At 34.2% G+C, this 23,497-nt stretch overlaps 2 protein-coding genes across 2 annotated transcripts; one reads left to right on the top strand and one right to left on the bottom strand.

Moving 5' to 3' along the window:
• Window positions 1-11,103: 11,103 nt before the first annotated feature.
• On the bottom strand, window positions 11,104-11,902 carry LOC139513366 (uncharacterized). The gene has a single exon (XM_071301777.1). The coding sequence runs from the start codon at window positions 11,818-11,820 to the stop codon at window positions 11,134-11,136; it is 687 nt and encodes a 228-aa protein (XP_071157878.1). The 5' UTR covers window positions 11,821-11,902; the 3' UTR covers window positions 11,104-11,133.
• A 2,686-nt stretch (window positions 11,903-14,588) lies between these two features.
• Window positions 14,589-23,013, top strand: LOC139513367 (endoribonuclease YbeY-like). Its single transcript, XM_071301778.1, has 3 exons — window positions 14,589-15,066; window positions 20,536-20,664; window positions 22,278-23,013. Exons 1-3 carry the CDS (start codon window positions 14,857-14,859, stop codon window positions 22,440-22,442), a joined length of 504 nt encoding a protein of 167 aa, XP_071157879.1. The 5' UTR covers window positions 14,589-14,856; the 3' UTR covers window positions 22,443-23,013.
• Window positions 23,014-23,497: the final 484 nt, after the last annotated feature.

The raw sequence follows: 23,497 nt of genomic DNA on the forward strand, positions 1-23,497 counted from the left end.
ATTTTACATTTCAATCCTCTTATTGAAGTTAGCCTGAAGCAATGTTGTGAAACTTATACACAATGCTTCTAACCACAAAATTCAGATGAAGAACACATTTGGGTAGCATCACTTTTACAGTTCCTTATTTATGTCCCTTTATAACCTTATACGATATGCAATAGAGGGCATCATCTGTGTCCCATGGACACAATCCACATTTGAAGAAGGTGTTTTCCTCTAGATATCTATTGTTGATGAAGGTGTTTTCCTCTAGGTGTCTATTGTAGAAGAAGGTGTTTACCTCTAGATGTCTATTGTTGAAGAAGATGTTTTCATCTAGATGTCTATTGTTGAAGAAGGTGTTTTCTTCTAGATGTCTATTGTTGAAGAAGGTGTTTTCCTCTAGATGTCTATTGTTGAAGAAGGTGTTTTTCCTTTAGATGTCTATTGTTGAAGAAGGGGTTTTCTTCTAGATGTCTATTGTTGAAGAATGTGCTTTTCCTCTAGATGTCTATTGTAGAAGAAGGTGTTTACCTCTAGATGTCTATTGTTGAAGAAGATGTTTCCTCTAGATGTCTATTTTTGAAGAAGGTGTTTTCTTCTAGATGTCTATTGTAGAAGAAGGTGTTTTCTTCTAGATATCTATTGTTGAAGAAGGTGTTTTCTTCTAGATGTCTATTGTTGAAGAAGGTGTTTTCCTCTAGATGTATATTGTTGAAGAAGGTGTTTTTCCTTTAGATGTCTATTGTTGAAGAAGATGTTTCCTCTAGATGTCTATTTTTGAAGAAGGTGTTTTCTTCTAGATGTCTATTGTAGAAGAAGGTGTTTTCTTCTAGATATCTATTGTTGAAGAAGGTGTTTTCTTCTAGATGTCTATTGTTGAAGAAGGTGTTTTCCTCTAGATGTATATTGTTGAAGAAGGTGTTTTTCCTTTAGATGTCTATTGTTGAAGAAGGGGTTTTCCTCTAGATGTCTATTGTTAAAGAAGGGTTTTCTTCTAGATCACTGTGCTTAAACGGCTGTGGGTAAGTTACCCACAGCCCAAGATGGAGCCGCCTTGCATCGGTTAGATACTTTTCTTCTATAGAATAACAATACCACGAATGCATCAATTAAACAACTGAATTTAAAAGTTGTATTAATCGTTTAGGGAAACGCCTAAACTGGAAAGGTGATTAAATTCTACAAAATAAACGATCACGGCACGATTTTAAAAAACACTTAGGCTGTCCGTAACTTCAAAACAACTTGTCCGTAACTTTTTTCATCATACCAATAGAGATGTCCGTAACTTTCAAAGAATCGACATACGCGGATGTAATGTTTAAACTGATGATAGAGATTGCATCGAATACATATTCACAAAACGAAGTAGATGTCTAGTATGATATAATTCATTGTATCGATGGAAGACAAAATTGGGAAAAATATGAAAAAAATCACGATAAATCCTCAAAACTCGGGTCTCATTTTGTATAACGTCGGGGTACCCGAATCGCCTAGTTCGGAGGGTTGTTTCTGATCATAGCAGATAAACTGTTGAAACATCATTGTTCGTTTTTATTTTTGAACAAGTAGACTACACATACATGTAGCATGTATACACTTACTGATTTTCTGCCAGCAACGACAAGGCTAGCGTGAATCCGGGATTTTGGAGGGGAACCCAAATTGCCCAGGCATGCAGTGGATAGACTATAGGAGACTTAAGTGCACAAACTTTTTCCGTCTTTTTGAAAAAGCCAAAAACACTTTTCTCTTATCCCCACAAAAACAAATCCCATCAGCATTGACAGTAAAATAAAAGGGGTGTCAATCTGGACACACTGGGACGTTGCGCACGGTGAAACTTAAAAAAAGGACATTTTGTATAAATGAATAAACCTAGTTTTACAGCTAGCTGCATATTTCATTTGTATGCAAGTTGCATTAAATCTCATTAAACTGAATAAAACTAAAAGACACAATAGGTAAAAGTCAGTGACAATAAAAGGAAAAGAGCAGTCAACATAGTGTAACAATTCGACATAGTATATAAAAATATAAATAACTACGTAGGACAGCAGGGTAATTTAATAGTCTAACAACCCCTGATAACATACACAGAGAGAAAAAAAAATACTAGGAAACATATTCAAAAAATCATAACACTATATCTAACTGGTGGGATGTATAAATACCGAGCCGCGTCAAAGAGTATTCATCAAAATACACATAGAAAGAAACAGAGGTGATGGTAAACCGCAAACATATAATTAAAATCAAAACATTAAAGAGTATGGAAAAGCCTTGGTCTGACAAGCGAAAAACGTCAATAAGACGCACATCAGTAAATAAAAGTTCAAACTATAACCAGGATGGAGTACCACAAACCCCACATAAAACGTCTGTGGTGTAAGTATGATGCGTTAATAGAATCACATTTGGTGGTGAATGAGTAGTATAAACGGCCGCGAAGGTTACAAATATGATGTTAATTGTCTTCTAATTGTTGAAGTTATAATTCTTAAAATTTTAAATCAAAAGTTACCCACATCTAAAAATAAAGTTATGGACAGTCTGCTTAGTTTCGATCAAAAAGTTACGGACATCTTATGCATTTTTTAAAGTTGACCTTGCGCTTTAGTGAACTCTATATTAACAAATTTATGGTAATTGTTAGTCATTTCTTTATTCAATAATCCTATAAATATTTACATTCTGCATGAAAAACGTCGCAAAAGGTACATTTTGTATGAATTAAATATCAACGAGTTTAGAGTCCGCCATCTTGGGCTGTGGGTAACTTAAGTTACCCACAGCCGTTTAAGCACAGTGTAGATGTCTATTGTTGAAGAAGGGGTTTTCTTCTAGATGTCTATTGTTGAAGAAGGTGTTTTCTTCTAGATGTCTATTGTTGAAGAAGGGGTTTTCCTTTAGAAGTCTATTGTTGAAGAAGGTGTTTTTCTCTAGATGTCTATTGTTGAAGAAGGTGTTTTCTTCTAGATGTCTATTGTAGAAGAAGGTGTTTTCTTCTAGATGTCTATTGTTGAAGAAGGTGTTTTCTTCTAGATGTCTATTGTTGAAGAAGGTGTTTTCCTCTAGATGTCTATTGTTGAAGAAGGTGTTTTTCCTCTAGATGTCTATTGTTGAAGAAGGTGTTTTCCTCTAAATGTCTATTGTAGAAGAAGGTGTTTACCTCTAGATGTCTATTGTTGAAGAAGGTGTTTTCTTCTAGATGTCTATTGTAGAAAAAGGTGTTTTATTCTAGATGTTTATTGTTGAAGAAGGTGTTTTTCCTTTAGATGTCTATTTTTGAAGAAGGTGTTTTTCCTTTAGATGTCTATCGTTGAAGAAGGTGTTTTCCTTTTGATGTCTATTGTTGAAGAAGGTGTTTTTCCTTTAGATGTCTATCGTTGAAGAAGGTGTTTTCCTCTAGATGTCTATTGTTGAAGAAGGTGTTTCCTCTACATATCTATTGTTGAAGAAGGGGGTTTCTTCTAGATGTCTATTGTTGAAGAAGGTGTTTTCCTCTAGATGTCTATTGTAGAAGAAGGTGTTTACCTCTAGATGTCTATTGTTGAAGAAGATGTTTCCTCTAGATGTCTATTGTTGAAGAAGGTGTTTTCTTCTAGATGTCTATTGTTGAAGAAGGTGTTTTCCTCTAGATGTCTATTATTGAAGAAGGTGTTTACCTTTAGATGTCTATTGTTGAAGAAGGGGTTTTCTTCTAGATGTCTATTGTTGAAGAAGGTGTTTTCCTTTAGATGTCTATTGTTGAAGAAGGTGTTTTCCTTTAGATGTCTATTGTTGAAGAAGGTGTTTTCCTCTAGATGTCTATTGTTGAAGAAGGTGTTTTCTTCTAGATGTCTATTGTTGAAGAAGGTGTTTTCTACTAGATGTCTATTGTTAAAGAAGGTGTTTTCCTCTAGATGTCTATTGTTGAAGAAGGTGTTTTCCTCTAGATGTCTATTGTTGAAGAAGGTGTTTTCCTCTAGATATCTATTGTTGAAGAAGGGGTTTTCTTCTAGATGTCTATTGTTGAAGAAGGTGTTTCCTCTAGATGTCTGTTCTTGAAGAAGGTGTTTTCCTCTAGATGTCTATTGTTGAAGAAGGTGTTTTCCTCTAGATATCTGTTGTTGAAGAAGGTGTTTTCTTCTAGATGTCTATTGTTGAAGAAGGTGTTTTCCTTTAGATGTCTATTGTTGAATAAGGTGTTTTCCTCTAGATGTCTATTGTTGAAGAAGGTGTTTTCCTCTAGATGTCTATTGTTGAAGAAGGTGTTTTCTTCTGGATGTCTATTGTAGAAGAAGGTGTTTTCTTCTAGATATCTATTGTTGAAGAAGGTGTTTTCTTCTAGATGTCTATTGTTGAAGAAGGTGTTTTCCTCTAGATGTCTATTGTTAAAGAAGGGTTTTCTTCTAGATGTCTATTGTTGAAGAAGGTGTTTTCCTTTAGATGTCTATTGTTGAAGAAGGTGTTTTTCTCTAGATGTCTATTGTTGAAGAAGGTGTTTTCTTCTAGATGTCTATTGTAGAAGAAGGTGTTTTCTTCTAGATGTCTATTGTTGAAGAAGGTGTTTTCCTCTAGATGTCTATTGTTGAAAGTGTTTTCCTCTAGATGTCTATTGTTGAAGAAGGTGTTTTCTTCTAGTTGTATATTGTAGAAGAAGGTGTTTTCTTCTAGATGTCTATTGTTGAAGAAGGTGTTTTCCTCTAAATGTCTATTGTTGAAGAAGGTGTTTTCCTCTAGATGTCTATTGTAGAAGAAGGTGTTTTCCTCTAGATGTCTATTGTAGAAGAAGGTGTTTACTTTTAGATGTCTATTGTTGAAGAAGGTGTTTTCTTCTAGATGTCTATTGTAGAAGAAGGTGTTTTATTCTAGATGTCTATTGTTGAAGAAGGTGTTTTTCCTTTAGATGTCTATTTTTGAAGAAGGAGTTTTTCCTTTAGATGTCTATCGTTGAAGAAGGTGTTTTCCTTTTGATGTCTATTGTTGAAGAAGGTGTTTTTCCTTTAGATGTCTATCGTTGAAGAAGGTGTTTTCCTCTAGATGTCTATTGTTGAAGAAGGTGTTTTCCTCTAGATATCTATTGTTGAAGAAGGGGTTTTCTTCTAGATGTCTATTGTTGAAGAAGGTGTTTTCCTCTAGATGTCTATTGTTAAAGAAGGGTTTTCTTGTAGATGTCTATTGTTGAAGAAGGTGTTTTCCTTTAGATGTCTATTGTTGAAGAAGGTGTTTTCCTCTAGATGTCTATTGTTGAAGAAGGTGTTTTCTTCTAGATGTCTATTGTAGAAGAAGGTGTTTTCTTCTAGATGTCTATTTTTGAAGAAGGTGTTTTTCCTTTAGATGTCTATCGTTGAAGAAGGTGTTTTCCTTTTGATGTCTATTGTTGAAGAAGGTGCTTTCCTTTAGATGCCATTGTTGAAGAAGGTGTTTTCTTCTAGATGTCTATTGTTGAAGAAGGTGTTTTCTTCTAGATGTCTATCGTTGAAGAAGGTGTTTTCCTTCAGATGTCTATCGTTGAAGAAGGTGTTTTTCCTTTAGATGTCTATTGTTGAAGAAGGTGTTTTCCTTTAGATGTCTATTGTTGAAGAAGGTGTTTTCTTCTAGATGTCTATTATAGAAGAAGGTGTTTTCTTCTAGATGTCTATTGTTGAAGAAGGTGTTTTCCTCTAGATGTCTATTGTTGAAGAAGGTGTTTTTCCTTTAGATGTCTATTGTAGAAGAAGGTGTTTTCTTCTAGATGTCTATTGTTGAAGAAGGTGTTTTCCTTTAGATATCTATTGTTGAAGAAGGTGTTTTCCTTTTGATGTCTATTGTTGAAGAAGGTGTTTTCCTCTAGATGTCTATTGTTAAAGAAGGGTTTTCTTGTAGATGTCTATTGATTATTTTGCCCTCTGGATATCTTTTGGTTATATTTTGGTTGGTTTTCTGTTTTTAGTTAACTAAGTAATTTAACATTATAGGTTTGTCTATTTTTTTATATAGGGATTTGTTGTGAGTAGAATCTGTCAGCCATAGATATGCTTTTGATATTTTAAAAAACCTTTGCCTAATTTTTCAGTTGATTCAATTTGCAGGATTAGGTTAATATATTCTGCCACAGCTTTGACAACATGTCTACAATATCTGGAATGTTGTTTATTGATAAGTGTATTTCTATTTGACATGTCATATGTAATATATGTGAAAGGTATATTTCTGTCTGACATATGGGCTTAGATCAGATAAAGTGTAACATTTGTGTGAAGTGATGTACCATCACATTCAGGCCCACATACAAAGATTCTAAATTTTAGAGGAGTCTTCATCTTTTTAGAGTTGAACTTTGTGATTATTGAGATTGTTCTTTGATCCTTACTTGTCAACAGAGGTTGGAACACAGACACAACTTTTGTGATGGGTGTTGCATTGACCAGTTTTGTATGCTAATTTCAGATAAAAAACAAGAATGTGTCCATAGTACACGGATGCCCCACTCCCACTATCATTTTCTATGTTCAGTGGACCGTGAAATTGGGGTCAAAACTTTAATTTGGAATTAAAATTAGAAAGATCATATCATAGGGAACATGTGTTCTAAGTTTCAAGTTGATGTAACTTTAACTTCATCAAAAACTACCTTGACCAAAAACTTTAACCTGAACTTTGCACTATCATTTTCTATGTTCAGTGGACCATGAAATTGGGGTCAAAACTATAATTTGGCATTAAAATTAGAAAGATCATATCATAGGGAACATGTGTATTAAGTTTCAAGTTGATTGGACTTCAGCTTCATCAAAACTACCTCGACCAAAAACTTTAACCTGAAGCGAACGGACGGACGGACGCACGGAGGCACAGACCAGAAAACATAATGCTCCTCTACTATCATAGGTGGGGCATAAAAACAAAACTTGCTAACATTATTTTTTTTTTTTTAAGAAAGTTTGAAATCTACTTCAAATTAGTTAAATTATATGGTATTCATTCTTGTTCTTAACCCATGAAATTGAACATCTTAGAAGTTTATTATAAAACAAGAGGCTCTCAAGAGCCTGGATCGCTCAGCTGTAATTGTTTGCATAAATCTTTCATCAATAATTAAAGGGCCAAAACTCTGTAAGGGGTCAATATACAATTTTAGTCATATAAACTTATTTGTAGATCCTACCTTGCTGAACACTTTTGCTTTCTACACTTTATCTTTATCCATAATAATATTTAAGATAAAAGATAATAACTAAAAATTATAAAAATTCCATTAAATTGCCAATTTTGTGGCAGAAACCCAATAAAGGGTTGTTTAATTCGTCTGAAAATATCATAGCTGATAGATCTAAACCTTGTTAAAGTTTTTATCCATATCAGATTTTCTCTTAATGCTTTAGTTTTTGAGATATAAGCCAAAAACTGCATTTGACCCTTATGTTTTATTTTTAGCCATGACAGCCATGTTTATTGATGAATCAAAACTTCAGATATAATTTATGTGTTCTATTTTTAGCCATGGTGGCCATCTTGGTTGGCAGGCCAGGTCGTCAGACATATTTTTTCCAGTGACTATAAATGAAGGTCAAGTTGGATTTTATCTTTTATCGTTATCGATTTGTAAACCTTTGAGCCCCTTCAAGTAGTGAAAGTTGATACTTTATACTGTGGATTCATTTATTTTCGTTGATTATAAAAACCTTGCATGTTCGTAGGTGTTTAAATCGTGGTTTTTCTGAGGTCTGCATACAAGCCTTTAGAAAAGTTGTTATTCATTGAACATTGGTATCCAACGAATGGTAATGAATCCACAGTAATAGATTTTGGCCTTTCCTTTTCATTCGTTTTTTTAATTAATTTGACCCTTTTAAAGGATCCAGATTTGCAAATATCATTTTCATGCAGGAAAATCCGGTTAACTGTCAATTTGACAGCCTCTTTCCCTTAAAACCATCTTATTTTTTTTCTCACCAGGACCAAACTATTATCACTTTGTACTGAGACTACTGTGTTATAGTAAGTAGTCTCATCTATGTAAGAACCTTATAAGGAACGTTTCTGAAGTTCTGCATGATTTGTTTTTATTTTCTTAAATCTGCTCTTGTAAAGAAAATCAAATATACTTTTTCATATGGTTGCAATTTAAAATTTACTTCAGCTGTTGGTCTTTTTGGATTTTGCAAAGGAACAAGCTGGGAACAGTATATCTTATATATAATGTTCCTGGGACAAGTGAAAACACCTGTAAAGATCTTCCCGGGAGTATATCAGGAAAGTTTGGTTTCAATTGCTTAAATGAATCTTATTGTGACATTCTTTGGAAGTAATGTCAATTCGACCCCTTCTGTCCCTTGACTTTTAATCAGAAAAAAAAACTAACTCGACTCGGGCGCATAGCTACGTTTGCGTCAAAACGCCCGGGCGTGCACATGCATTTTGGAGGGTAAATATTTTGATCCAAATGAATTAAAGGGGCTGTTTAAAGCAGACGAGCAATTGTAATGCTTTCTTCGATGACTCTTATTGAAGACAAAAGTATGCATAACCTGTTCCACATGTGGCACCGTCGTGTTGTTCATGTAGGTAAAAACTCGGGGGTGGGTCTAATTCGGTAGGTCAAATTCGATGAAAAGAGGACGAATAATGGTTACAACAATGGAACATGTCCGTCGTCATCTGTGAAACTGTCAACCAACTCGTGATAGCGATCTTAACATTTTTGAAGGGATGCTTTCAACTTCACCACTTGGAACTCTTGGTTTAACAGCTTCCTTGTAAATACAAATCTCATTCTAGGAATTCGGACGTGATGGGAAATGCAAGTTCTAAAATATCAACTGTTAGAACTGGGAGATATATACTCCATATGCAGGTTCTACCGGAATGTTACTATGTAGAATTTGAAAGTTCACAACTGGGAAGCTGAAATCATCTCTTACTGTCGAGCCTGCAACTTTAGTTTCAGAAAGCTCGACATAGTAAAGTCATCCGGCTAACTTCTTAAAATCTTTACATTTTAGAAAGTGGAAGACCTGGATGCTTCATACTTTGTATATAAAAGACTTATATTACGAAGTTTCTGTCTGTCATATGTCCATTGTCCTCGACCTCATTTTCATGGTTCAGTGACTACTTGAAAAAAAGATAAAATTTTGCGTAATGTTAATTTCTCTCTTATTATGATGGTGCTTTAAAGTGGCGTTAAAACACCAAAAATCAAAATCAAATGATTTCCATATCTCAGATACTGTAAGCAATAAGTAATAACTCTTGTATATTTGGTGTATGGAAGGATTGTAAGGTGTACATGTCCAACTGGCAGGTGTCATCTGAGTGAACCCTGGTTTCTTGGTCAAGTCTATAAGCAATAGGTCAACTTTATTGTGTGTATTGAATGATTGTGAGGTGTACATGTATTTCTTGTTTGGTTTATATGACTTTGATCTCATTTTTTTGGATCATGTTAAGTTTTTGTGATATTTGTAGTAAAGCTTTATATTTAGGACTGTCAACATAATATCAATGGTTAATGAAGGCGAGATATTTCAGCGTGTGCACTCTTGTGTAGTAGAGTTTTGTTCTCAACCGACCAATTATGTTGCTATTGAAGAATTTTTAATGACAGAAGTGGTATCTATTTCATCATTCATGTAAACTTCAATTTTACCCTTACCTGGGGATGGGTTTCAAATGTGTTTTGTTATTAAAAAGGAAAGCATGTCAACTTTGAAAAGTGAAACAAGGCATCTACCGGGAAGAACCGATTCTGCCCACAAAAAGACCATTCAAAAATAAACTCGCACATACCAGATTTAATTTCTGGGTCCCAGACGCGCGTTTCGTCTAGGAAAAGACTCATCATTGACGCTTGAATCAAAAAGTTGGCCTAAAATAAACTACAAAATTACGGAAGGTTTTGTCAAATACAGTTAAATGAATCTATTCATGGCCGTTTAGGAAATTCCTTAGTATTTTGAAGAAAAAAAACCAGTTTGTTTATAACAATATGCATTGTATTTTTTTTTTTTTTAACTTTTTATAATTTGGATAGGCGTTTTAGAATGTTATAAATAAAAAATGAGAATTTTAGAAGAATCGATATGAACATGCTTTTTGCAACTATTGCCGGGTTAGAGTACAAAGATAAAAACCCCAGTGATATTGTTGGCTTTTTTCAAAACTACCTCCACCCTTTTTTATTGGGAAAATATGCGTCATTTTTATCAAATTGGTAAATTTATAATAAACTATGAGTTTAACTGGAACTTCAATTTGCAGACCCCCTTTTAAGAGGTAAACCTTCATTGGAAACAAGACCTCTTATTATCAGTGATGATAAATAAATAGACCCTCAAATCTAAACATATAGCCATTCTATGCATGGAAAATGTTTAAATGAGTGTTTTTCAGCTCGATTCATGCACAATTACTTAATACTACTGAGACTGCACGGTTTTGGAAAAAAGTTGTCTATTTGGGAATAATTTTAAGCCATTTTTTTTCAAATTGGGATTCTTCTCCAGGGGAAAAAGCCTTTATTCCCCAGTAATTTAAGGCAAAAAAATATCACTAACACCCAATCATTAAATTAGCACTTATGTCTCTATATATTTATTTTTGCAAACATTGAAAATAATCTACTACCAAACATTTTAGGAGCAATTGCGAATAGTAAAGCAAAACGCCTTTTTTTGCAATAGGAAAATAATATCTGTGTGTTTACACTTTTATATCTGTCATGGAAATGATTGAACAATCTGTCGTATGTTAAAACGGTAAATGTGTTTTGTTTTTCTTTCCAATGTTTAATCATTTTGACACCTATTTTTTGTTTTTGTTCCTTTAATTCATTAATGGATTTAAAATACTGACCTTGAAATTTGTCTTCTCTTTAGAAGAACAATCCACGATCCGAGAACCAGATCTGTATGCGATCGCAAGACATTACTACTATTGCCATCAATTCATTTGCCTCGATCAAATGAATCATGTATGCCGTGTATATACATTTGACTAAATCTATTCGCCCAAGAATATATTTAGTTAAGAATTAACCAAATTATATACGGTAGCATTCGGAGATAGAGGCAGCCAAGCTTACGTGAAAGCCATTGCGCGTACCTACATTGTTTCACTGAAACATTTCTGATCAATAAAAAAAATAGGTATAATTAAACTTTTAATCAATATCCAATTCTAGCAGGTTGGTAAAGGTTCAGTTAATTCAAAAACTTTATGTTTGATACTTTGTATAATTAGTGGACTTCTGACCTGTCGTTGTATTAAGCGACTAGGACGTATCTGCTCTTTTTGCATTCTTTCAAGAGCTATCGTCTTTCCTCGTCCCATTTCACCCGCCTTTTTTAGTCTTATAACTTCCGTTTTGTTCCTAAGCTTCTCAGCCCTGATTGACACATTTTCTAAATAGTCTTTATGTCGAAGCCTAGCTTCAAGAATGCGCTGCTCTGTTCGTCTTCCAGATTCTCGGAGTTTAACCTTATTCTTTGGTAACCAGATTTGTTTTGGCTCTTCGCCATCTTCTGTTGGTTGTTTCTTTTGCCGTTTTCTTTCGGTTGTTTCACATGCTTTACAAATTTCATCAAAGAATGCTTTTGACAAGTTTCCAGAAAATAATAGTTTAACCAGATACGGTGTTCCATACGACCACAGATTCGAACTATCTGTCATCTGACGAGCATTGCTATTATTGGAGGAATACAACGACGACAATGTCGGGAATTTCTTCTGGAAATGTTTAACAGTTACTCGGAAATCTTCTTTAGTTTCTTGTATATTTGATGTCGGCTTTTTAAGATAAAATTTTGGTATACGTGGGGATGACGGTATAACCAGAGACGGCAAAGTCTGTACACATGCCGTCATACCAGATTACTTGATCCAATAACCAACAGAGGTCTCCATGCATTCGACTATGCGTCGTTGCTACGGATGTAACGTCACTGTGAAACTAAAGATAACTCGCATTAAATTAACTTTAACGTCTTATACTGTGGATCGATGTTTTTCGTGGGTACCAATTTTCGTGGATTGCAGAAATCATGCTGCTTTATATATGATTTCGTTGTTTTGCAAAAGCCTGCTTATAACCTTAATTTAAATTTGTACTTAAACATTAAAATTCGTGGTTCACCTGTCCCCACGAAAACTACGAAAATTGGTATCCAACGAATAATAATTAATCCATGAATATTAAATAAACAATGAGTTCAAACGCATAGTCAGCCCAATCTATTTAAGTTATTTATAAATGACTTGCCAGAGTATTTAAAAGAAAGTGAAGACCCTGTTATACTTAATGAGAAACCAGTTAATTGCTTATTATATGCAGATGATTTGGTCCTTTTATCAACATCTGCTAAAGGATTGCAAACAAGACTAAACATCCTAGAAAAATATTGTAAAGATTGGTGTTTAAGTGTTAATCACACCAAAACAAAGGTTCTGATATTCAACAAAGCAGGCAGACACATTTGTGAAAAATTTACTAAGGAAAATATGTTGATTGAGAGTGTTAATAATTATAAATATCTTGGTTTGCACTTTAGTGCATCAGGGTCATTTTCATATGCTCAGAATGAACTGCATAAAAAGTCCTTGAAGGCTTATTATAAATTGTACAAGAATTTATTATCACTTAATCCAAGCATAAGTACCAGCTTACATGTATTTGATCATACCATAAAACCAATACTCCTATATGGGTCTGAAATATGGGGAACTTTTAATCCATTCTCAGCAAGATTCAGAAATGGAACTTTACCATTTGAAAAAATCTATTCCAGTTTAAAATGTGAGCGACTACATATAAAATTTTGTAAACTGGTTTTAGGTGTTCATAAAAAATCCATGAATTTTGGAATTTTATCCGAGCTAGGACGATTCCCACTATATTATGATGTGATCAAATCCATGTTAAATTACTGGTATCGCTTGGAAAATCTTGATTCCCAATTTTCTCTTCTTAAAGATGCTTATGTAACATCACAGAATCTTTCTCACTCAAAAAAACCATCTTGGTATGGCTCTATGAAGTCAATTCTTGAAATGATCCCAGACATCAATCATCTATCTTCACCATTACCAAAAAATAATAGCTTCAAAGCTAATATGAAAAAAATATAAAAATCATATTTTATAGACTTGTGGAACACTGAATTGGTAAAGCATTCAGATGGTAAACTTAGAACTTAGAATGTAACATTTAAATCAGTTTTTGGAAGAGAAAATATCTTTCCATTATTGGGAATTTTGAACAGAGACGAAGCTTAACAAAGCTCAGAATTTCATCACACCACTTACGAATTGAGTCCGGAAGGTATCAGGGTACTCTCCTAAATGACAGAACTTGTACTCATTGTAACTCCGGAGATGTGGAGGATGAATATCATTTTTTTATTCCAATGTGTTAAATTTAATGATGACCGCAATCATCTATTTCAAGAGATAACTAAAAGTTGCCCCAACTTTTAAACTCTTAACGCAAGAGATAAACTGATATGGCTTATGAACACAGAAGATAAGTCTATTCTCACAGCTGCATGTAAATTTATTTCGAAAAATTGTTAATTATGTGACTTTCTTGTCTGCTTCAGACACGAGGAGGACTGTGTAAATACCACAGCTCCTTGAGTACCGCCCCTTGGTGTATGTTGCAGTAGGGAAACCTACACTATTCTCAATACCTGTTTACTGCAGTATATGTTATTTGCTGTGAATATACATAAACTTTTTTCATTTGTGTTTGTTTTTCTGCATCAGATACGAGGAGGATTGTTAGAGCTTTTAAGATCACAATCCTAGAGCATCGTCCCTTGGTGTCTGTTGCAGCTAAACAATCATTTATTTTATATTTTATATTTTATATTTATACATTTTCAGCAAAATATTATAAAATCAAGTGAGAAAAAAAAGTAAATAAATAAATGGGGTTTGCCACATCTCTGGAGTAGCAACTCTCAAATACTTTTTTATTTAACAAATAATACCTGTATGACTATTTCAATAGTTTATTTTACAATGTTATGTAAAATACTGTATGTTGTATCAATCATATATGTTATGTGTATATGCCCCCCTGGGGACCTAATTTGGAAAATAAAATTTATCTTATCTTATCTTATCTTATCTTATCTTATCTTATAAAAAGCCCCGAAATGACAGATTTAAAATACAGCACTTGTAACATACATAAACTGAAACTTCTACAACAAAGCAGTCTCAGACATAACTAAAACCAGATTATTATTGTTTATATGATAAAGGTAAGGGAGCAACCATTTAACTTTTAAAAAAAGGGGGGGGGGGGTGTTATGTGATTTTTTGGCGAGCCTGCGACTTCTGTCAAAGAACGCTCGACATAAGGATAGTGATCAAGCGGCGGCGTTAGCTGACTTCGTAAAAGCTTTATATTTTAGAGAGTGTAAGACCTGGATGCTTTATTTTTTTATATATATATTAGAAAGAAATTTGCATAAAAAAAATCTTACCTTTTTTTTAAATGGTCACTGAACCATGAAAATGATGTCAATGACACTTCATTAGGATCAGATATAATCACTGAGGTCAGATAAACACGTATATATAGTTATAGTATATATGGGAAAAAAACACATGTTCGTTTCGGTCAATAGTTCGTTCTACGTAAAAATAGATTTTTGGTTTGGAGTTAGATTGCTCCCTGTTCTGGATGTTCTGAATGCGATCGATTGTTAATCGGAATTATTATAATATAAGTGATTTGTTTTTCGTTAACCTTAGTGATAATATTCTAACGTTAGTTATCGAGATTTAAATTTTAACTCATAAAACTTTATTCTTCAAAGTAATTTATGATAGTAAGTTTAATATTTTTTCAATGAGATAAGCGTCCAACTTTCACTTTCGTTTTGATCATGTGCGATGACTCTCGTTGTGAAAAACTTGCAAAAGGTTGTTAATTTTAATATTGGTTTACTGGAAAACCATGTGATGTTATTGAGAAGGCTGGTGGACATAACTTCATTCGATTTAGGTGTTGTTTGCTATGACAATAAATCAATTCGTAAACTGAATAAGACATACAGAGATGTGGATGAATCAACAGATGTTTTAGCTTTTCCTTTTATAGAGGTAAGAGTTGGAATTTGTTGAATTGTTCCTTTTCAGTAACGAAAGTTCTCAGCAGCTTTGTTTTACTGATAGTCTGGGGTAAAGTGAAAACTGTGCCTTTAGCCTAATGTCAAATAAAAATATATGTGTGGTTCCAGTTACCCTACCTACCCTACTTTTTAGTCTTAACAATAGCATACCCTAAACTTTTTAATGCCATTTTTCATCAAGCACTGTTAAAGTCAGTTATGTTGCCACGTGTATGTTGCTCCCATAAACTCAATAGAAAAATAACATTAAATAAAAAAATTAATCCCTACCTACCGACCCTAACTTTTCAGTTCAATGGATGTAACTTCAACCACACATACTTTTTTATTTGGCCTTACAGGGTTTGCTATAGCTTATTAATTGTGGAGTTCAATGTGAAGGTCCAAATACAAAAACACTAAAAAATATTGATGCATCATGTTTTATAATGACGAAGGTCCACATTAATTTAAATCAAATTCATATAGGAATGCACATATGACTGACTCAGTTTCATTCGTCATGTTTGATGACCAAGGTCTCCATTAAAATAAGGGTTAATTCATCTTCTTTTCAATTATTTAAGCCTGTCATAATGTTTCATAAATATACACAACTCAGTTTAAATGATAACTAGAGGCTCTAAAGAGCCTGTGTCGCTCACCTAAGTATATGTGAGTATTTAAGAAATGAAGCAGATGGATTCATGACAAAATTGTGTTTTGGTGATGGTGATGTGTTTTTACATCTTACTTTACTGAAGATTCTTGCAATTTACAATTTTCTCTATTCATAATGAACTTGGCCCAGTAGTTTCAGTGGAAAATGTTAGTAAAAATTTACAAATTTTATGAAAATTGTTAAAAATTGACTATAAAAGACAATAACTCCTTAGGGGGTCAATTGACCATTTCGGTCATGTTGACTTATTTGTAAATCTTACTTTGCTGAACATTATTGCTGTTTACAGTTTATCTCTATCTATAATAATATTCAAGATAATAACCAAAAACATCAAAATTTCCTTAAAATGACTAATTCAGGGGCAGCAACCCAACAAGGGGTTGTCCGATTTCTCTGAAAATTACATGGAAGATAGATCTTGACCTGATAAACAATTTTACCTCATGTCAGGATTGCGCTAAATGCTTTGGTTTTTGAGTTATAAGCCATAAACTGCATTTTACCCCTATGTTCTATTTTTAGCCGTAGTGGCCATCTTGGTTGGATGGCGGGGTCACCGGACACATTTTATAAACTAGATACCCTAAAGATGATTGTGGCCAAGTGTGGATTAATTAAGCCCAGTAGTTTCAGAGGAGAAGATTTTTGTAAAAGATTACTAAGATTTACGTAAAATGGTTAAAAATGGACTATAAAGGGCAATAACACCTAAAGGGGTCAACTGACCATTTCAGTCATGTTGACTTATTTGTAAATCTTACTTAGCTGAACATTATTGCTGTTTACAGTTTATCTCTATCTATAATAATATTCAAGATAACAACCAAAAACAGTAAAATTTCCTTAAAATTACCAATGTAGGGACAGCAACCCAACAACGGGTTGTCCGATTCATCTGAAAATTTCAGGGCAGATAGATCTTGACCTGATAAACAATTTTACCCCCATGTCAGGATTGCTCTAAATGCTTTGGTTTTTGAGTTATAAGCCATAAACTGCATTTTACCCCTATGTTCTATTTTTAGCCGTAGTGGCCATCTTGGTTGGATGGCGGGGTCACCGGACACATTTTATAAACTAGATACCCTAAAGATGATTCTGGCCAAGTGTGGATTAATTAAACCCAGTAGTTTCAGAGGAGAAGATTTTTGTAAAAGATTACTAAGATTTACGTAAAATGGTTAAAAATGGACTATAAAGGGCAATAACTCCTAAAGGGGTCAACTGACCATTTCGGTCATGTTGACTTATTTGTAAATCATACTTTGCTGAACATTATTGCTGTTTACAGTTTATCATTCAAGATAACAACCAAAAACAGTAAAATTTCCTTAAAATTACCAGCTTAGGGACAGCAACCCAACAACAGGTTGTCTGATTCATCTGAAAATTTCAGGGCAGATAGATCTTGACCTGATAAACAATTTTACCCCCCATGTCAGATTTTCTCTAAATGCTTTGGTTTTTGAGTTATAAGCCAAAAACTGCATTTTACCCCTATGTTCTATTTTTAGCCATGGCGGCCATCTTGGTTGGTTGGCCGGGTCACCGGACACATTTTTGAAACAAGATACCCCAATGATGATTGTGGCCAAGTTTGGTTTAATTTGGCCCAGTAGTTTCAGTGGAGAAGATTTTTGTAAAAGCTAACGACGGACGACGACGACGACGACGGACGACGGACGCTAAGTGATGAGAAAAGCTCACTTGGCCCTTTGGGCCAGGTGAGCTAAAAAAGGAATGATATTTTGTTAAATTTCGCATTGGATGCATTATGTTTATAAGAGGACATAGGCGGATCCAGGGGGGGGGGGGGGGGGGGCTGGGGGCCCGCCCCCCCCCCCCCTTTTGTGGGAAAAATTTGGTCGATTATATAGGAAATCATTGAAGCATGACTGGAGCGGGCCCCCCTTAGGTCAGTCAGCGGGCCCCCCTTATGAAAAGTTCTGGATCCGCCACTGGCTCAGAGAATTTTTATATCAGAAAGCATGGTCCAGTAGCAGTAGCAGCTAATACCAAAAGTATACATTGACATTCATTTTACTTATCAGTGGCTTTATAGATTAAGACCAACGAAAAAAACGCTGAAAAACAACGAAAAGAAAAACAACAGCCTAGAAAAAATAATGAAAAATTAAGACTGAGCAACACGGACAAAACTAAAAAACGGGTGTTATTAGATGCTCCTGAAGGGTATAAGCAGATACATTCAAAAAATGATTCTGTTTGGCTTATTATGATAGTTATGGTTGTCTATGGTTTGTTCAGTCCATTTTCAAACTGAACTTGCTTTTGAAATATTTTTAGCTCACCTGGCCCAAAGGGCCAAGTGAGCTTTTCTCATCACTTGGCGTCCGTCGTCGTCCGTCGTCGTCGTCGTCGTTAACTTTTACAAAAATCTTCTTCTCTGAAACTACTGGGCCAAATTGAACCAAACTTGACCACAATCATCATTGGGGTATCTAGTTTAAAAAATATGTGGCGTGACCCGGTCAACCGACCAAGATGGCCGCCACGGCTAAAAATAGAACATAGGGGTAAAATGCAGTTTTTGGCTTATAACTCAAAAACCAAAGCATTTAGAGCAAATCTGACTTGGGATCTATCTGCCCTGAAATTTTCAGATGAATCAGTCAATTGGTTGGTGGGTTGCTGCCCCTGAATTGGTAATTTTGAGGAAATTTTGCAGTTTTTGGTTATTATCTTGAATATTATTATAGATAGAGATAAACTGTAAACAGCAATAATGTTCAGCAAAATAAGATCTACAAATAAGTCAACATGACCAAAATGGTCAGTTGACCCGTTTAGGAGTTATTGCCCTTTATAGTCAATTTTTAACCATTTTTCGTAAATTAAAGTAATCTTTTACAAAAATCTTCTCCTCTGAAACTACTGGGCCAAATTAATCCAAACTTGGCCACAATCATCTTTGGGGTATCTAGTTTCAAAAATGTGTGGCGTGACCCGGTCAACCAACCAAGATGGCTGCCACGGCTAAAAATAGAACATAGGGGTGAAATGCAGTTTTTGGCTTATAACTCAAAAACCAAAGCATTTAGAGCAAATCTGATATGGGGTAAAAATGTTTATCAGGTCTGTATATTTCTTCAAGAAGAAGCAATAGTAGCAAGATCTAGCTAATGTTTTACCGGTTAGATCATTAAATGAAATATACAAGAAGAAGCAATAGTAGCGAGATCTAGCTTTGGCTTAGGAGATTTACTCTTCACTTTGATATACCTTTATAGGCATACCGTTTATTGTGGAAAATCTAGAAGAGAACAAGAAACTAGAAGAGGTTTCACCGGTTAGATCATTAAACTATAGTATATGAAATTAAGATCACCACATAAAAATAGAATTAGAAGATACCGATCTTTGCAACAAAGTCAGATGTAGGCCATTTTGCATAATTATGTTTTCCAACGTGAAATGGTACTGGGTGTGACATAGATTATATATACATCTATCTGCCCTGAAATTTTCAGATGAATCAGTCAATCGGTTGTTGGATTGCTGCCCCTGAATTCGTAATTTTGAGGAAATTTTGCTGTTTTTGGTTATTATCTTGAATATTATTATAGATAGAGATAACTGTAAACAGCAATAATGTTCAGCAAAGTAAGATCTACAAATAAGTCAACATGACCGTTTAGGAGTTATTGCCCTTTATAGTCAATTTTTAACCATTTTTCGTAAATTAAAGTAATCTTTTACAAAAATCTTCTCCTCTGAAACTACTGGGCCAAATTAAACCAAACTTGGCCACAATCATCTTTGGGGTATCTAGTTTTAAAAATGTGTGGCGTGACCTGGTCAACCAACCAAGATGGCCGCCACGGCTAGAAATAGAACATAGGGGTAAAATGCAGTTTTTGGATTATAACTCAAAAACCAAAGCATTTTGAGGAAATCTGACAGGATAAAAAATTTTATCAGGTCAAGATCTATCTGCCCTGAATTTTTTAGATGAATTGGACAACTGGTTGTTGGGTTGCTGCCCTCCAATTGGTAATTTTTAAAGAAAATTTGCCGTTTTTTGGTTATCTTGAATACTATTATAGATAGCGATAAACTGTAAACAGCAATAATGTTCAGCAAAGTAAGATCTACAAATAACATGACCCAAATGGTCAATTGACCCTTTAAGGAGTTATTGCCCTTTATAGTCAATTTTTAACAATTTTCATTAATTTGGTAAATTTATGTAAATTTTTACCAAATATAGTTCTCTGTTACTAATGGGCAAAGTTCATTATAGATATAATTGTAAGAAGCAAAATCGTTCAGTAAAGTAAGAACTTCAAACACATCACCATCACCAAAATACAATTTTGTCATGAATCCATTTGTGTCCTTTGTTTAATATGCACATAGACCAAGGTGAGCGACACAGGCTCTTTAGAGCCTCTAGTTAGTTTCTTTCTTTAGTTAACTTACCATGTATATGCCCATCTAATTTCAGAATAAAAGTCTAATCATGAATGGTAATTAACCCCTCCCAAACAGTCAGCTAATATGGCTATTGTTTCTCAGGTTAGAAACGAAATATTTAATGTTATTATAATATGATTAGTACTCAAAAATTTTGAAAAATGAAATATACAAGAAGAAGCAATAGTAGCGAGATATAGCTTTGGCTTAGGAGATTTACTCTTCATTTTGATATTCTGAAATATGTTTGTTACTACCGAAGATCAAATCAATGATAGTGGGAATACCTGTTTTGATCGAAGGCCTGTGTCTTAGTAGATTTTATGTGTATTCTTTCAGGTAATCGACCCAGGTATTCTTCCATTTATAAAAGATCCCGAAGAAAGGATTCTCGGGGATATTGCACTAGGCATACCGTATATTGTGGAAAATCTAGAAGAGAACGAGAAACTAGAAGAGGTTTTACCGGTTAGATCATTAAACTATAGTATATGAAATTAAGATCACCACATAAAAATAGAATTAGAAGATACCGATCTTTGCAACAAAGTCAGATGTAGGCCATTTTGCATAATTATGTGAAATGGTACTGGGTGTGACATAGATTTACTAGAACACACCCGAGAAATCGCAGGGAAAGAGAGCGTATGTAAACTGTAAAAAAAAACTGGAGAATTTCAGGAGAGGTATAAATAGTCGAAGGTACTTGGGAACTGGGCACATTTTTTTGCCCTCCCCCTTTTTCCAAATACCAATTTTTATTCCTTATGTTTTCTGTGTATAATGAACAGACATATAAACTATGATTACTGTAAACCAACAATGATATATTATATATATATATCAGTGACCGTGCTGAAAAGTAAAGAGCCTCCCCCCCCCCCCCCCCCGCCCCCAGTAAACCATTGGAATTTATTTATAGTAAATTATAGCAAATACAATTTATTCATAGTATATGTATGTAGTATACAGAATGTCCCATTCAAAGGAATAGAGCAATGTTAACAAACGTGTCGGATATATAAAAACGGTTTCGTCTGTCCCATAAGGATGACCATGGGATGAAACTGGTCCACATTTATATTTTATACACATCTTGTGATCAATTTATTTGACAATCGCCAATGGCAGTCAGCAGGGTTTAAGAACATCAGTTGCCAGTCGTTCTGTTAGTCAAATGCGTTTTGTGAAAATATACTTTTTCACTTTTTTGGTCTTTTGGTAAATGTTGTTTGTGCTGTATTTAGACCCTTCTACAACGAAATTTGTTTTACATGCACACGTATAAAAATTGCGTTTTTTATCCAACGCAATCATAGGTTTGAACGTAGTTTTCAATTTATACTTGTTTACATTTTCCTGTTTGGGCATGTATCATGTTTTCCCTCCGGTTTATATGATCCGTTATCCTATTTTGACTCTTTAAAATTCAAGAGTCTATCCTAAATTGAGGTAAATTATATGGCCTTCCAAATACCGTTTCGATCCCTAGCATCACTGAAGAGACATTTATTGTCGAAACCGGATCTGGTGTACAAATTGTTGCACCTCATGTTTGTGGTATAACATCTTTGCCGCAAGTTTATTGTTTTCTGTTTAGTTTAAAATTCTAATTTATTTTACCATTGGATATTAATTTCTAACATATTTTATATTCATTCTTGATCCCCTGCTGAAATCATGAGGAATTAGCTTGACATGCACACGTATAAAAATTGCGGTTTTTATCCAACTCAATCATATATATAGGTTTGAACGTTTATATATATATATATATTGCTGTACTTTTAAGTCTGAATGGAAAGCCCGTTTTGGTGTGAATTAATGCAACATTTTCCATTTTTTTTACCAATCGTGCCTAGTGAGGGTCCCTCGAATGGTTTTGTTTTAAAACATTTTATCTCAATTTTTTGATGCATGCAACTGTCCGTTTCAAGTTTTCTTTGTACTCCGGTCACACACAGTCCCCCATTTTGAAAATCTTTGGACCCTGGTTCCCTCTTTTGAAAATCTTGGATCATCCACTGCTAATAACAAGATACGTAATTAATGATGTAAAATTATTTGTTCTTTTCTGACAGGTTATGGTTACTCACGGAATCTGTCATCTGATTGGATACGACCACGAAGATGAGGTTCAGTGGCAACAAATGTACCAAAAAGAACTTAACATACTTCAGAAATTTAACGATCAGACCGGTTATAACTGCAAACCATTATTAGGCGTGGGACACTTTATTCAATGACTATGGAACTGAGATTTTCTTACAGAACACAAGGGATCTGTTTGGTTATAGATCAAACTATTTGTAATAACTGGTTGTCGGAATTATTTTGGTATTTACCAAAACTTAGAATTATTCGTTCGTCATTTCGTCCTGTACTTTATTGAACGCCATTGAAGGAGAGTCATTTTCTTACTGCTAACAGTAATATTTTGTGATAATTCCTCTCTCAACAAGGCCAGTCGACGAACATTTTACAACTATTTTGCTACAACATTTTTTTATGTTATTTTTATAACATGATCTTATCGGCCAATTTGTCACCATACATTGATTTTATTGTCGTGGTCACAAGTTATATTTGGTATGCATAATTACTGACCAACAATGTATCCGACATTTGAATGTTAAGAATGTCGCGTAAACCTCATGTTATAAATGCGTGTGTTAATTTTTAGTATGCGGTAAGAATGATCTGAAAGATGTACATGTGAATAAGATGAAATTCTACAACCTCAATAACAATAGAAAGCGTTATAATGCCAGTTTATGTTTGATTGTGTCGCCTATTATAGTTTGTTTTAATATGTTACTGTGCATGCTTATTTTTCTTCAGCATTTACCAGGCTCAAAATATCCACCCGTACCACCTCCAACCCCAACCCCCCCCCAAAAAAAATATAACTATCAAATGATCGTCCCTTTGTTTTAAGTTAACGGATTGTTGGTTGCTTATTTTTAAACATCCAGTGGCAAATATTTCATGCATGGCCATGACGACACGAGTTTATAAGTCGGGTATACCTTTTATAATATACAAAAAAAAAACTATCTTGTTTAAGTTACTTTAAACTTGACAAACAAGCAACATATCTTTTACGCCAGACAAGCATTGACAAATTTTTATACAGTTCGGTATTACTCAGCGAATGGAGCACAGTTTATCCCCATCGGATACACCTATATTTTCTATCCAAAACGGAACATTATCAAGCAAATGAAGTTATATATGGACTTTAATCATTTTGTATGTGTGTCTTTCGTGGTGCACCAACATTATGTATCAGATGGTTAGA

This window comes from Mytilus edulis, chromosome 2, assembly GCF_963676685.1.
Source record: "Mytilus edulis chromosome 2, xbMytEdul2.2, whole genome shotgun sequence".
Lineage (NCBI taxonomy): Eukaryota > Metazoa > Mollusca > Bivalvia > Mytilida > Mytilidae > Mytilus > Mytilus edulis.